The sequence below is a fragment of the Macaca nemestrina genome, chromosome 9 (assembly GCF_043159975.1).
Source record: "Macaca nemestrina isolate mMacNem1 chromosome 9, mMacNem.hap1, whole genome shotgun sequence".
NCBI classification, from domain to species: Eukaryota; Metazoa; Chordata; class Mammalia; order Primates; family Cercopithecidae; genus Macaca; species Macaca nemestrina.
In genome coordinates, this window is record NC_092133.1 from 117379334 (window position 1) to 117392942 (window position 13609).

Below are 13609 nucleotides of genomic sequence, written 5' to 3' on the forward strand. Positions count from 1 at the left end.
GGAGGCTGAGGAGCACAGATCACCTGAGGTCAGGAGTTCGAGACCAGCCTCGCTAACATGGTGAAACCCCAACGCTACTAAAAATACAAAAAATTAGCCAGGAATGGTGGCGTGCTCCTGTAATCCCAGCTACTCAGGAGGCTGAGGCAGGAGAATTGCTTGAACCTGAGAGGTGGAAGTTGCAGTGAGCCGAGATCACGCCATTGCACTCCAGCTTGGGCAACAAGAGCAAAACTCTGTCTCAAAAAAACAAAACAAAACAAGCAAAACAAACAAACAAACCAACAAAAAGAAAGACTCAAAACTGTGAATCTGCATAGCAAGGAAAACAATCAACAGAGTAAAGAGACAATCTACAGAATGAGAAAAAATATTTGCAAATTATACATTTGACTAAGGGTTAATAAGTAGAATTTGTAAGGAACTCAACTCACTAGCAAAAAACCCAAATAATTCATTTTTTAAAAAATGGACAAACAACATGAATAGACATTTCACCAAAGAAGACATACACAAGGCCAATAAAAATTTTAAAAATGCTTAACATCACTAACCATCAAGGAAATGCAAATCAAAACTACAATGAGATTTTGCATCATCCCAACTAGAAGGACTATGATAAAAGGACAAAAAATAACAAATGCTGACAAGGATGTGGAAGAACAAGAACTCTTATGCACTGTTGGCAGAAATGTAAATTAGTCTAGCCATTACGGAAAACAGTATGGAGGTGCCTCAAAAAACTGAAAATACATCTACCATATGATCCAGTATTTCCACTGCTGGGTATATATACAAAGGAAATGAAATTGGTATGTCAAAGAGACATCTGGACTCACATGTTTATTGCAGCACTGTACACAACAGCTAAGATATAGAATCAACCTAAATGCCCATCAGTGGATGAATAAAGAAAATACAAAAACATTTATATTCCACTCATATGTGGAATCTAAAAAAAATGATCTCATAGGAGTTGAGAGTAGAATAGTGGTTACTAGAGACTGCAGCAAATGGGGAGAGAGGTTTGTCAACAAGTACAGTGTTATAGTTAGGAGGAATAAGTTCTGGTACCCTACTGCAAGGTAGGGTGACTATAGCTAACAATAATGCATTGTATATTTTAAATAGCTAGAGGAGAGGATTTTATGATAAATGTTTGTGCTAATTACCATGATTTGGTCATTACACAATGTTTACATATATCAAAACAACACATTGTGTGTCATAATGTACAATTACTATGTGTCAATTAAAAAGTAAATGAATAAATACATAGGAAAAAAAGAAAAGCAAATTTCTGCACCCAATCCCAGACTTACTAAATAAAAAACCCTGGGGGCCTAGCAGTCTGTGTCTTAACAATCTAAATGGTTCTGATGCATACTAAAGTTTGAGAAACACTGGTTAATAAAGAGATTTATTTAATACTAGATGGCAATAATAACTACCACTTACTCAGTGCTGATACATTTTTAGACATTGCACTAATGATTTTGTAGGCGTATCATATTTAATTCTCAAAAGAAGGGCTGGCTGCTCTTATCTCTTGAAGATGATGCAATGAGGCTTAGCATCTCAATAGTGACCCAGTTACCAGGTGACAGGGCCAGGACTCAGACACCAATCTTTCTGACAGCACCTCTCATGAACAGCCATAGTCATCAAGCTCATATTGAAGGATAAACTTTAGCCTGGATTTATCAGGCCACGAAATGAAATAATGCAATCTTCTTTTGTTTTGTTTTGTTTTGTTTTATTGAGACAAAGTCCTACTCCGTCACCCAGGCTGGAGTGCAGTGGCGTGATCTTGGCTCACTGCAACCTCCACCTCCCAGGTTCAAGCAATTCTCATGCCTCAGCCTCCCGAATAGCTAGGATTACAGGCGCATGCCACCATGCCCAGCTAATATTTGCATTTTTAGTAGAGACGGGGTTTCATCATGTTGGCCAGGCTGGTCTCAAACTCCTGACCTCAGGTGATCCATCCGCCTTGGCCTCCCAAAGTGCTGGGATTACAGGTATGAGCCACCGCGCCTGGCCTAAATCTCTTAACATTCCTCCCTGTATCCTTAATCCCTCTTGCCATCTACATACACATTCTTTGCATTTTGGAAACTGGCTCACCCTAATAAAGAATAGCAAGAGTTTTTACTTTTTTAAAACAGCAGACAAAAAGGGAAATAAGTGACCACAATGTTCATAAACAAATTAGGTTCTCCAAACCTCAACAGTAACCCTTTTACTCAGCAAGTTAATAAGAATTCTCAATATTTTGGGAAGGAACTGAGAAACATGCTTAAGAACAAAATGAGCAGGGTGATTGCACATGAGGAAATTGGCTTCAGAACAGAACTGATAATCATCCTGAGAAAAAAGGAAATACACATTCTGCAAGGGTTGCTCATGACTCTTACTCCCAGATCCATCGATCCTGCTGGTTTCTCCACCTCTGAGCCCCCTTTTTCCTTTGGGGAGATCCTCAACTCTCTCTTGACGACCCAGACCTTGGAGAGTAGGAATTTTTAGAAATTCTAGTTCAATATTCTGGGACCCAGGATTTCTATTCTTGGTGTAATCTCAGGATAACCTCACGTTCTAGGTCAGACAGTTCAAGTCCTGGCGATTGTAGGTCCTCATCCCAAACTTATGTGTCAGTTTGAGAAACTGAGTCCCTCCCCTGTTCACTGTGTCTAAATCCCCGTGCTGGGAACCTCTAGTCAGAGACCTTGTCTTTTTCTTGACAGACATCCCTGCTCTGGCTTCTGGACCCCAGCCCTGGGATTTGGCTCCTGCTTCCTTCTGCTAGACTTTCATCCTGTCTGCCCACTCTGAAGGCCATTTCATCATCAGCTGAGCCATGACTACTACATGAATCCTCATTAGAGTGAGGATACGTTCTAACACTTGGTAGAAAACTTGACCATGTTTAGGAAAAATGAAGATTCCTAGGCTCCATCCTTAAACCCTAACCCTAACCCTAGGTTCCATCATTATTTTGATTTAGTGGGCCTAGGGCCTGGGAACCTGCATTTGTAATGAGTCTCCAGTGACTCTGATTCAGCCAGTTTACTGACCCGCGTTTCAGAAACTTTCTCCAAAACCTTCTCCTGATTTAAGAAGTGTGGGCAGTGCTTTGGTGATAAAGTGTGTTGGAATGCTCCATTTTGGTGATTTATCAGGGTCTTAGGATTCCAAACACGGGAAGACGTGGCTCCAAGGGCAGGTGGCCTTGTGGGAGGGGCAGGGTAGTGGGCAACGCTTCGTGTCCAGATCTCTGGGGGCCTGAGAAACTGTCTGAGAGAACGGCCTCTGAGCCACGCTGCCTGATTTCTCATTCTGACTTGGCCACTTCCTGGCTGGGGAGTCTCTCTGCACACATACCACATTTATAAAGACGATGCGATGTCATTGCTTGCCGTTCTTCTTATTTTTCCTATATCAGGAACAGACAAGGAGGGGCGAGGACCAGAAGCAGGCAGGGCATGCTCCTCATCTCTCTTCCTTCTGACCAAACAGACCTCTCTCACCTCAGGGCTTTCCACTTCCCGTTCTTATTCCTGGAGGGCTCGTACTGCGGGTAATTCTTGCTCCCTCACTTCACTCACATCTTTTGTCAAATGTCACTTCCTAGAGGGCCTCTCTGTGAACACCCCATCCAAAGGAGCCCTGGCCCCAGCCTACTTCATATTGCTCCTTGTTACTACCTGACTTTACATTACATAGTTTTCGTTCTTTACCATTTTCCTCATGTTGAATGTAAACTCCATGAGGACAGGAATTATTGTATTTTTTTTATTGCCCCACCACTGTTCCAGGTGATGGGAATGCAGCAGTAAAAATAATAATAATAATAATCCTTGTCATTCAACAATAGTTGTCATTCAATAAAATTTTTTTTTTTTTTTTTTTTTTTTTTTTGAGACAGAGTCTCTCTCTGTCGCACAGGCTGAGTGCGTTGGTGGGATCTCGGCTCACTGTAACCTCCACCTCCCGGGTTCAAGCGATTCTCCTGCCTCAGTCTCCCAAGTAGCTGGGACTATAGGCATGCACTACCACGCCCAGCTACTTTTTGTATTTTCAGTAGAGACAGGGTTTCACCATGTTGGCCAGAATCCTTGGTAGGTGGATCGCCTGAATCCGGGAGTTTGAGACCAGCCTGGGTAATATAGTAAAGCCCTGTCTTAACTAAAAGTACAAAAATTAGCTGGTGTGGTGGTGCGCACCTCTAGTCCCAGATACTTGAGAGGCTAAGGCAGGAGGATTGCTCTTAAGCCTGGGAGGCTGAGGCTTCAGTGGGCTAGAATCCTTGGCCTCAAGTGATCCGTCCGCCTCAGCCTCCCACAGTACTGAGATTACAGGTGTGAGCCACCGCGCCCGGCCGGCATTCAACAAATATTAAATGAATAGATGAATGAGTGAGTGAATGGATCTAGCCTTCTCCCTGCCTTCAGTGCCTTCACAGTCATTATTCTGGGGCTTTTCTGTCTAGGGCAGGTTTCTTGACAGCAGCACTGTTGACACTGGGGGCCAGAGAAGTCTTTGGCATGGGGGTTTTCTTGTGCACTGCAAGGCATTTAGCAGCATACCTGGCCTACTAGATGTCAGTAGTCCCTGCTCCATGCCCCAAGCTATGACAATCAAAAATGTCTTTAGAATTGGCCGAACAACCCTTGGAGGCAAAATGCCTGGTTGAGAACCACTGGGGGAGTATCAGGCTCACTGAGCTAGTATAATGGTTTTTATTATTAATATTATCCATAAATAGTTAAAAGTGGATGCTTAGGAATTAAAAAAAAAAAAAGGTTAGGACATCTGAATGAAAGCCACTGAATATCCTGAGTCCTTGATAAAGCCAAGAATTTCAACCAATTATTATTTGATGATTACAATAAGTGGTTGTAATTGTTCAGGGAGTCAAAATTACTAAACATGATTGATTTGGCCTGGTTACTGTATTTGACTAAAAAGAAACACAGACAAAAACTTACCATAGTCCTCAATCCAGAGTTCTGTAGGCATACAGAAAGGCTCTAACACATCACATGTGTGGTTGTAATAACTCGTCTCCTGATCAGACTGATCTGAGATTCTAATTTTAAAAAATGTAAATTGGCCAGGAGTGGCGGCTCATGCCTACAATCCCAACGCTTTGGGATGCCAAGGTAGGTGAATCTCCTGAGTCCAGGAGTTTGAGACCAGATTGGGTAATACAGTAAAGCCCTGTCTTAACTAAAAATACAAAAATTAGCTGGTGTGGTGGTGTGTACCTCTAGTCCCAGATACTTGAGAAGCTAAGGCAGGAGGATTGCTTAAGACTGGGAGGCTGAGGCTTCAGTGGGCTATGATTGCACTACTGCAGTCCAGCCTGGATGACACAGTGAGACTCTGTCTCAAAAAAACATAAACCATATCTAACATTTGATAATACATATTGCCTTTTGACAATATACACCTTAAGTTTCATGACCCAGTAATTAAAACAATTTTTTTTTGTTATTTTCTATACATTTTCTAGGACATCTTGCAAGTTTCTAATTTCTAAAAACTTACTATGTTGGAATGAGCCCAATAAATAAAGAACTGAAAACTTTTTTTAGTCTTATCAATAAAATTATAAATTAATTTGTTTAAAATGTGGAACTTTCATTTTCAGAAGTGAAGAAATCCCCAGACAGATTTACCTTAAAGTTTTAGGTTCAGATAGGAGGCTTTGAGGAAAATGCCCCAAATTGATAGAAATGTTTCCCTCATTCCTATTTTGGTTGAACAATTTCTTATTGTTACACATGTGGCTAACTATATAACATTTAACATTTTCTTCCTTGAAAAAATGATTAACTAAAATTGCTTATAAATCTAAATGAATGACTTCTTATAACATACCTTTAAAACAAAGCAGTAGTCAGTGGGCGCTTTATATTTCATTTTATGCTGAGTCCCATAGTAAATGTTGACATTTTCGAACTGTATAAAACATGCCAGATCTCGAGATGTCTGAAAGACAGGGAAAAAAATAAAACTTCAACTGAGATGACAGTTAACAATTTTCCAGAGTTGTCCTTCACGGCATAACTAAGGATTACATTTTAGTAAAGAAAATATTGACTTTTAGGTAGCTTATATAAACATCTGCCATGTATGGTTCTTCTCAAAGGCAAGTCTGAAAGGTTGGAATGGAAACAGATACGGCCAAATTGGGGGACAATTTAGTAAGATCTATGCATAAATCTTTCCCAGTATGAAAGATATTGAATGTTCCCAACACAAAGAAAGGATAAATGTTTAAGATGATGGATGTGCTAATTACCTTGATCTGATCACCATACATTATATGTATCAAAACATCACTGTGTACATTGTGCATATGTACAATTATTATTTGTCAGTCAAAAAATAAAATTAATTTTTAAAAAAGAGTACAGCCAAGGAAAATCGGTGCCACTGACCAAGAAATGGAGTGAAAGATTATACTGCTGTTCTAATGCCTATCTGGGGACTCCCAGAGTCAGGATGGACTGTCCTTCAGATGTCATTATCGATGCAGTCGAGACAAGGTGACCGCTTAGCCAGAAATTTCATTTTGACTTTTGCCATTCTAAGTCCGTGATGGATTTTGTGATTGAGCATTTAAAAAAAAAAGTCCCCCTCAGGACGAACAATGAGAGATAAACTTATGCTCAGTAAATTAGCACACACTTCATGCACTTCCTCCTCTTCCTCCTGAGAAAAAGGATTTCTTTCACAAGTTCTCTTTACTGCAGGCAGTGTTGCCATGGAAACAGAGACCTCTCCTCCACGGATAACAGGCACTGTGAAGGCTGCAGCCTGTAATCTACAGATTTGGTTACACTTCAATTACAAATGTGTTGTATTATTTTTTTCTTTTGCCTTCTATAATTCTTTACCTAGTTAGTGAATAGATGAATAGATGGCAGAACTATTTACACCTTAGTGCACAATTATTTCTTTACATATGCTTGTACATTCTTTTCTTACAAGATATTTTCTTCTGGATGTTCAAAGTTTACGTTTTTAAGTTACAAACTAAGGCATATTAGTCACAATTAAAAAAATATATATATATTTAAATAATAAAATGCGTATCTTCCTTTACCACCACTTTTTCTTATTTTGTTCTTTTCTCCAAATGTACCATAGTTAATAGTTTGGTAGTATTCTATTCTGTTCTATTTCCCCACGTTGCCCAGGCTGGTCTTGAATTCCTGAGCTCAAGCGATCCGCCTTCCTTGGCCTTCCAAAGTGTTTGGGATTAGAGCTGTGAGCCACTGTCCCCTGCCTTCGTTTTCTTAACATTGCATCTAGGAGTCTTTCTATATCAAGACACATGAATTAATAGATGACATTCATTTTATGACTGCAGAGAATTCTACTGTACAGGGGTAACGATTTATTTAACTATTCTACTACAGAGGATTAGAAGTTATTTCAATATTTAGCTATTACAACAAATACTGTGCATATGCGCTTATATTTCTGTGAGATAGATTTGTCAAGCATGGAGCTGCCAATTGAAAGGATTTTTCCTCCCTTTTACATTTACATAGATTTTGCTAAATTGTCCCCCAGTTTGGCCGTATGAGTTTCCATTCCAACCTCCTAGGTGTGAGTGTCCCTTTTTCTTACCCACTTCCACCAAAATTTGGATATTGTCTATATTGTTTATTGTATCAATCTCATGTTTAATTTACATTTCCTGATTACTAGTGAGACGGAGCAACTTTTAGTTATGCGGTGGCTACCAGTACTTCTTTTTCTGTAAATTTTCCCTTTAATGCTTTGCCATTTTTCTGTAAGTATGTTTATCTTTTTCTTATTGATTCGTGGAAATCTTTATATTTTATGGATATTCATACTTGTTTGTACATGTTGCAAATGTACTCTGTCACTGTAGTCAGTCTTTCACTTCTTGTTTGTTATCTTTGGCCAAAAGGTATTAAAAATAACTTTATAAGGTCAAATCTGTCCATTTTTTCCGTTATAATTTTGAGTTTTTATTCTTGCTTAGGAAAGCTTTCTCCAGCTCAAAATTATAAAAACATTAACCTATATTTTCTTTCTTTCCCTCTCTCCCTCCCTTCCTTCCTCCCTGCCCTCCCTCCCTCCCTCCCTTCTTTCCTTCCTTCCTTCCTTCCTTCCTTCCTTCCTTCCTTCCTTCCTTCCTCCCTGCCCTCCCTCCCTCCCTCCCTTCTTTCCTTCCTTCCCTCCTTCCTTCCTTCCTTCCTTCCTTCCTTCCTTCCTTCCTTCCTTCCTTCCTTCCTTCCCTCCCTCCCTCCCTCCCTCCCTCCCTCCCTCCCTCCCTCCCTTCCTTCCTTCCTTCCTTCTCTCTCTCTCTTTCTTTCTTTTTTTTTTTTCAGGGTCTCATTCTGTCACTTAAGCTGGAGTACAGTGGCATAAACACGGGTCACTGAAGTCTTGACCTCCCGGGCTCAAGTGATCCTCCCCAATCAGCCTCCCAAGTAGTGGGGACTACAGGCATGTGCCGTCATCCTTGTTAATTTTTTTATTTTTTTTGTAGAGACTGGGTCTCCCTATGTTTCTCAGGCTGGTCTTGAACTCTTGGGCTCAAGCTATTCTCCCACCTGGGCCTCCCAGAGTGCTGGGATTATAGGCATGAGCCACCACACCCAGCGAACCTCTATTTTCTTCTAGAATTTTATACCATGTTTCTCTAAAGATATTTTAACCAATCAATAATTTAGTCTGGTACATGGAATGAGGTAGGAAATTATATTTCTAAATGGATATACAGTTATTTCAATGCTATTTGTTGAATACCATATTCTTTCCCCACTGCTGTGATATAAAATTCTAACTTTAACTTCTCTTATATTAGATGGCTGTCTGTCGACCTGTTTGTCTCTAGCCGTGCTGTTTTTATCTAATGTTTTGGCACGGCAGGAAATCTACCTGGATGTTCTTCACAATTTTGGGAAGGTCTATTTTGGAAGAGTGTCTTTTTTCCATGAACTTTAGAATCAATCTGTGAATTTCAAGTAAATAAAATCCTACTGATATTTTTATTAAAATTACCTTAAATTTATAGAAAACTGGGAAGAATTAATAACTTTTCATTTAGCAACATGGTACCTTTCTTTTCTTTTTCTTCTACTTTTTTTTTCTTTTTTCTTTTCTTTTTTTTTTTTTTGAGATGATATCTCACTCTGTCGCCCAGGCTGGAGTGCAGTGGCGTGATCTTGGCTCACTGCAATCTCTGCTTCCCGGGTTCAAGCAATTCTTCTGCCTCAGCCTCCCAAGTAGCCGGGATTATAGGGGCCCGCCACCATGCCTAGCTAATTTTTGCATTTTTAGTAGAGACGGTGTTTCACCATATTGGCCAGGTTGGTCTCAAACTCCTGACCTCGGGCCTGCCTCGGCCTCCCAAAGTGCTGGGATTACAGACGTGAGCCACCGCGCCCGGCCTGCAACATGGTACCTTTCTATTGATTCAGTTCTACTTCATTCCTCTTAATAAATTTTAAATTTTATGCCATATAGATCTGGAACATTTCTTGTTAAGTTTATTGTTAGGAATTTTGCATTTTCTGTTTCTAGTCTGCATGGATTCTTTTGCATTGTAATTTGCATTATATATATTGTTTGTGTAAAGAAAAACTTTCTTAGTTAATGCATTTATTTGGTTCTAACAGTTTTTCAGCTGAGTATCTCATATTGCTGGTAGACAATCATGTCAACTGTGAAAAATCAGTCTTTGCCTCTTCCTTTCTATTGGTTATACTTATTATTCTTTGCTTTAATGTACTAGTTCCTCAACCCAGTGTTAATGGTAACAGTGAGAGAAGGTATTCTTGTCCGACTCTACTGTAAACACTTTTTTTTTTTTTTTCTGAGACATAGTCTTGCTCTTTCACCCAGGGCGGAGTGCAGTGGAGTGATCTCAGGCCACTGCAACCTCCACCTCCCAAGTTCAAGTGATTCTCGTGCCTCAGCCTCCCCAGTAGCTGGGATTACAAGTGTGTACCACCACACCAAGCTAATTTTTGTATTTTTAATAGAGATGGGGTTTCACAATGTTGGCCAGGCTGGTCTAGAACTCCTGGCCTCAAGTGATTCACCTTGCCTCAGCCTCCCAAAGTGCTGGGACTATAGGCATGAACCACCACACCTGGCCAAATGTAAACACTTTTAATTCTCATCAGAGTATATTGTTTGTTACACGTTTATTTATATGTACCATTTATATTCAAATGCCTAAGACATAAACATTTCAAAAAGAACACAAATTATTTGTGGGTCATTTGTGAGGTGCCCAGCGTGGGACTGGAATGACATGGCAGAGATGGGAAAGCATCAGATCTAAGGCCGGGAGCAGAATGGAAGAGGCTAAGGAGAACAGTAGCTGTCCTGGACCAAGAGTTAGCCATAATGCCCCTCCTGCCTTCCGGCAGAGACAAGAGTCTCCTTACTGGAGGTAGCGGACCTGGATGTTCACCATAACTTCATCGGCTTGGAAGTGTGGGTTAAGCTTTATCAGAGGAAGTTGGCAATGCATGAATATACCACTGGTGGTGCCCTGCATTTGGAAGGGAAGGCAAAATGCTTCTGCGTACCCAAGATACAGATTAGACATATATTAATGGTGAACAAAAGAGTGAAATGTCCTAATCCTCTAAGAAAGATCTTAGAGAGAGTTGATGGTCAGAATAAGAGTTAAAATTACATTTCAAGGAATAATTTATTACATATAAATTTGAGGCAATAATCCCAAATCACCAAGTAAAAGTTAAATGATGTCTAAAATATCCTGCTAAATTAAGCAGGGAAATTCAGAGTACACCTCAGAGAACGATTTAAAAATATTCAGAGTCGGCCGGGCGCGGTGGCTCAAGCCTGTAATCCCAGCACTTTGGGAGGCCGAGACGGGTGGATCACGAGGTCAGGAAATCGAGACCATCCTGGCTAACACAGTGAAACCCCGTCTCTACTAAAAAATACAAAAAAACTAGCCGGGCGAGGTGGCGGGCGCCTGTAGTCCCAGCTACTCGGGAGGCTGAGGCAGGAGAATGGCCTGAACCCGGGAGGCGGAGCTTGCAGTGAGCTGAGATCCGGCCACTGCACTCCAGCAAGGGGGACAGAGTGAGACTCCGTCTCAAAAAAAAAAAAAAAAAAAAATATTCAGAGTCTAAGGACTAAAATCTCAAGGAAAATCTAGTCCAGAGCCGGTGCAGTGACTCATGCCTGTAATCCCAGCACTTGGGAAGGCTGAGTGAGGCGGGCGGATTGCTTGAGTTCAGGAGTTCAAGACCAGCCTAAGAAACATGGTGAAAACCCATCTCTACAAAAAATATGAAAAATTAGCTGGGCGTGGTGCCATGCACCTGTAGTCCCAGCTACTTGGGAGGCTGAGGTGGGAGGATGGCTTGAGCCTGGGAGCCAGAGGTTGCAATTAGTCAAGATCATGCCACTGTACCCCAGCCTGTTGGTTAGAGTGAGACTCTATCTCAAAAGAAAAAAGAAAAAAAAACCTTATCAAGACTTCTAATACCTCTATGATTCCAGATAAAATAAATTTAACTATAATGACTATAGAACTATAAGGGTAAAAAGTCCTTGGAAATAGATAGGTAAAGAAACAAAATAATCTCTAGAAAAGTGCTTTTGCCATCATTTTTGAAACCTGACTTTAAAATAGATAAAATACTTTTACCTTCAAGAGAGCTATGGAAAAACTCAAGAAGATTTCAGTAATACTGTTCTATTTGTATACATGTTGCAGGATTATGGAATCTGCAGCAACAGCGAATGTATTTAACTTGCCACGTAAGGATTTCTTTAGTTTGACGCTTATGAAATGCTTTATTGCTAAGTGCTTTTTTTTTTTCTGACCTTAGTCTTCCCTTTGGGTACATAATAAATTCCAGAAGCCCGTAAAAGAAAATAGCGCCTTTTCCAGGATTTCTTTCCATCTTCTTTCAAATAAAGAGCTCCTTCCAGTTCTGGTACAATGATAGATGTTCCACAGAAACTTTCCTGAAATTGAGATTCCGACGACACAGGACACACATGAAAGATAAAGCACGCATTTTTATTCACATTTAAACAAACTCGCAAATTAGCTTTTAGACTAAAAGTCAATTGTGTGTACAGCTCTGATCGAATGCATTTGTTTATATTATATGCTCTTTGCCAGAAAAGGGGAAGAACAACACATCGGTCAAGAATCCTGGCTCCTGAGTTACGCCTCAAGGCCTCCTCACCACTTAGCTCTGTGACTGTGGGCCATTAAACCTCAGTCCACTTACTTGTCAAAATGGAATAATAATAGCCCAACTTCATAAGGTAGGTACAGTCTTGGCATGTTGTAAAAGTAAGCATTTAATAAAAGCAATTAATGTTATTATAAAATGGAAGACAGAAAAATTATTACTTTCCTGGTAAGTAAAATAGTTACTATTTCATTGCTCGTAAATAGAACAATTATTATATATAATTCAACACATAAAATTGGGGAGGATAGTTAACGGGTACAAAAGAATAGAAAGAATGAATAAGACCTACTATTTGAAAGCAAAGCAGGGTGACCATAGTCAATAATAACTTAATTGTACATTTAAAAATAACTAAAAGAGTGTAATTGGATTGTTTGAGGGAAGGGATACCCAATTCTCTATGATGTGATTATGTCACATTCCTTGCCCATATCAAAATATATTATGTGTCCTATAAATATATACATATTATGTACCCACAAAAATTAAAAATAAAAAGAATAAAAATAAATAAGTTAATATTTTTTTCTTGGGATAGTTGCATAGAATTACAGAATTCTTAATAAATTTTGTCTTAAAAATCAATAGAATAAAATTATATATTATTCTATTTTACAATTCAAATAGTCAAATTTAGATTTCACTTTCTTTTTTATAACTTTCAATATCTTCTCATTTAGTTTCATAAATGCAAAATAACTGGATTTTGCATCCTCCAAGTACATTTTTATGTAGTAGAGCTGGAACACATTTCTGTTCACACTCCCCAATTTCTCCCCAAATTTGGCTAGTATTAGTCATCCTGTTAATAGTCTCTTAAATTCAGGTTTTTACCCCCATTAGACAGCAGGATAATGATTTTTCATAGCACAGCACGCTTTGTATTTTCTTTTACATGCAGCTGTAAAACATTGCTGAAGTCCTGGGACAAGGACTCTCTTGTTGTGCCTCCCTGGGAAATGCCCGCTGTGCTCATGCTCCCAGGAACCAGAACCTGCAACACCTGAGCTCAGCATCTTGGGAGTGGCAGCTGGCTGTGGTAGCTGCTTGCTTTGGTATTGGGCTGTGAACGCAGGCAGGCAATAGACATGCGCAAGGTCTGGACGGAACCTTAGTGAACGCGAGAGGGCGCTCTTCAGAATGAGCCAATTGGCTCCAGGTAATGGGGCCGAGGGCATCACCAGGTCTTCTGATTTTTCAAGGGAGGTCCAAAATTTACTAACTCAGGAAAAGGTCCATGGATTGTCTCAGGGAAATACAACCTGGGCAACTCTAGCATGGCCATTTGTGACTTGAGATCTGGCACTCATTTCAGCTGCGTTATGTGCTGCAGAGCCTCGATTTTTTTTTTTTTTTTT

The 13609-nt window shown here is 39.9% G+C and overlaps 1 protein-coding gene across 3 annotated transcripts in view; it reads right to left on the reverse strand.

Annotated features, from left to right (window-relative positions):
* The window catches only part of LOC105480006 (amyloid beta A4 precursor protein-binding family B member 1-interacting protein), a 129413-nt gene that overhangs the window by 19603 nt on the left and 96201 nt on the right, over positions 1-13609 (reverse strand). For all 3 annotated transcript variants that reach the window (XM_071070343.1, XM_024792260.2, XM_071070344.1), the window contains 2 exons: positions 11869-12012; positions 5887-5997 (listed from right to left, as the gene is read on the reverse strand). In XM_071070343.1, the coding sequence (XP_070926444.1) occupies positions 5887-5997; positions 11869-12012 (255 nt within the window). The remainder of the gene's footprint in view (positions 1-5886; positions 5998-11868; positions 12013-13609) is intronic.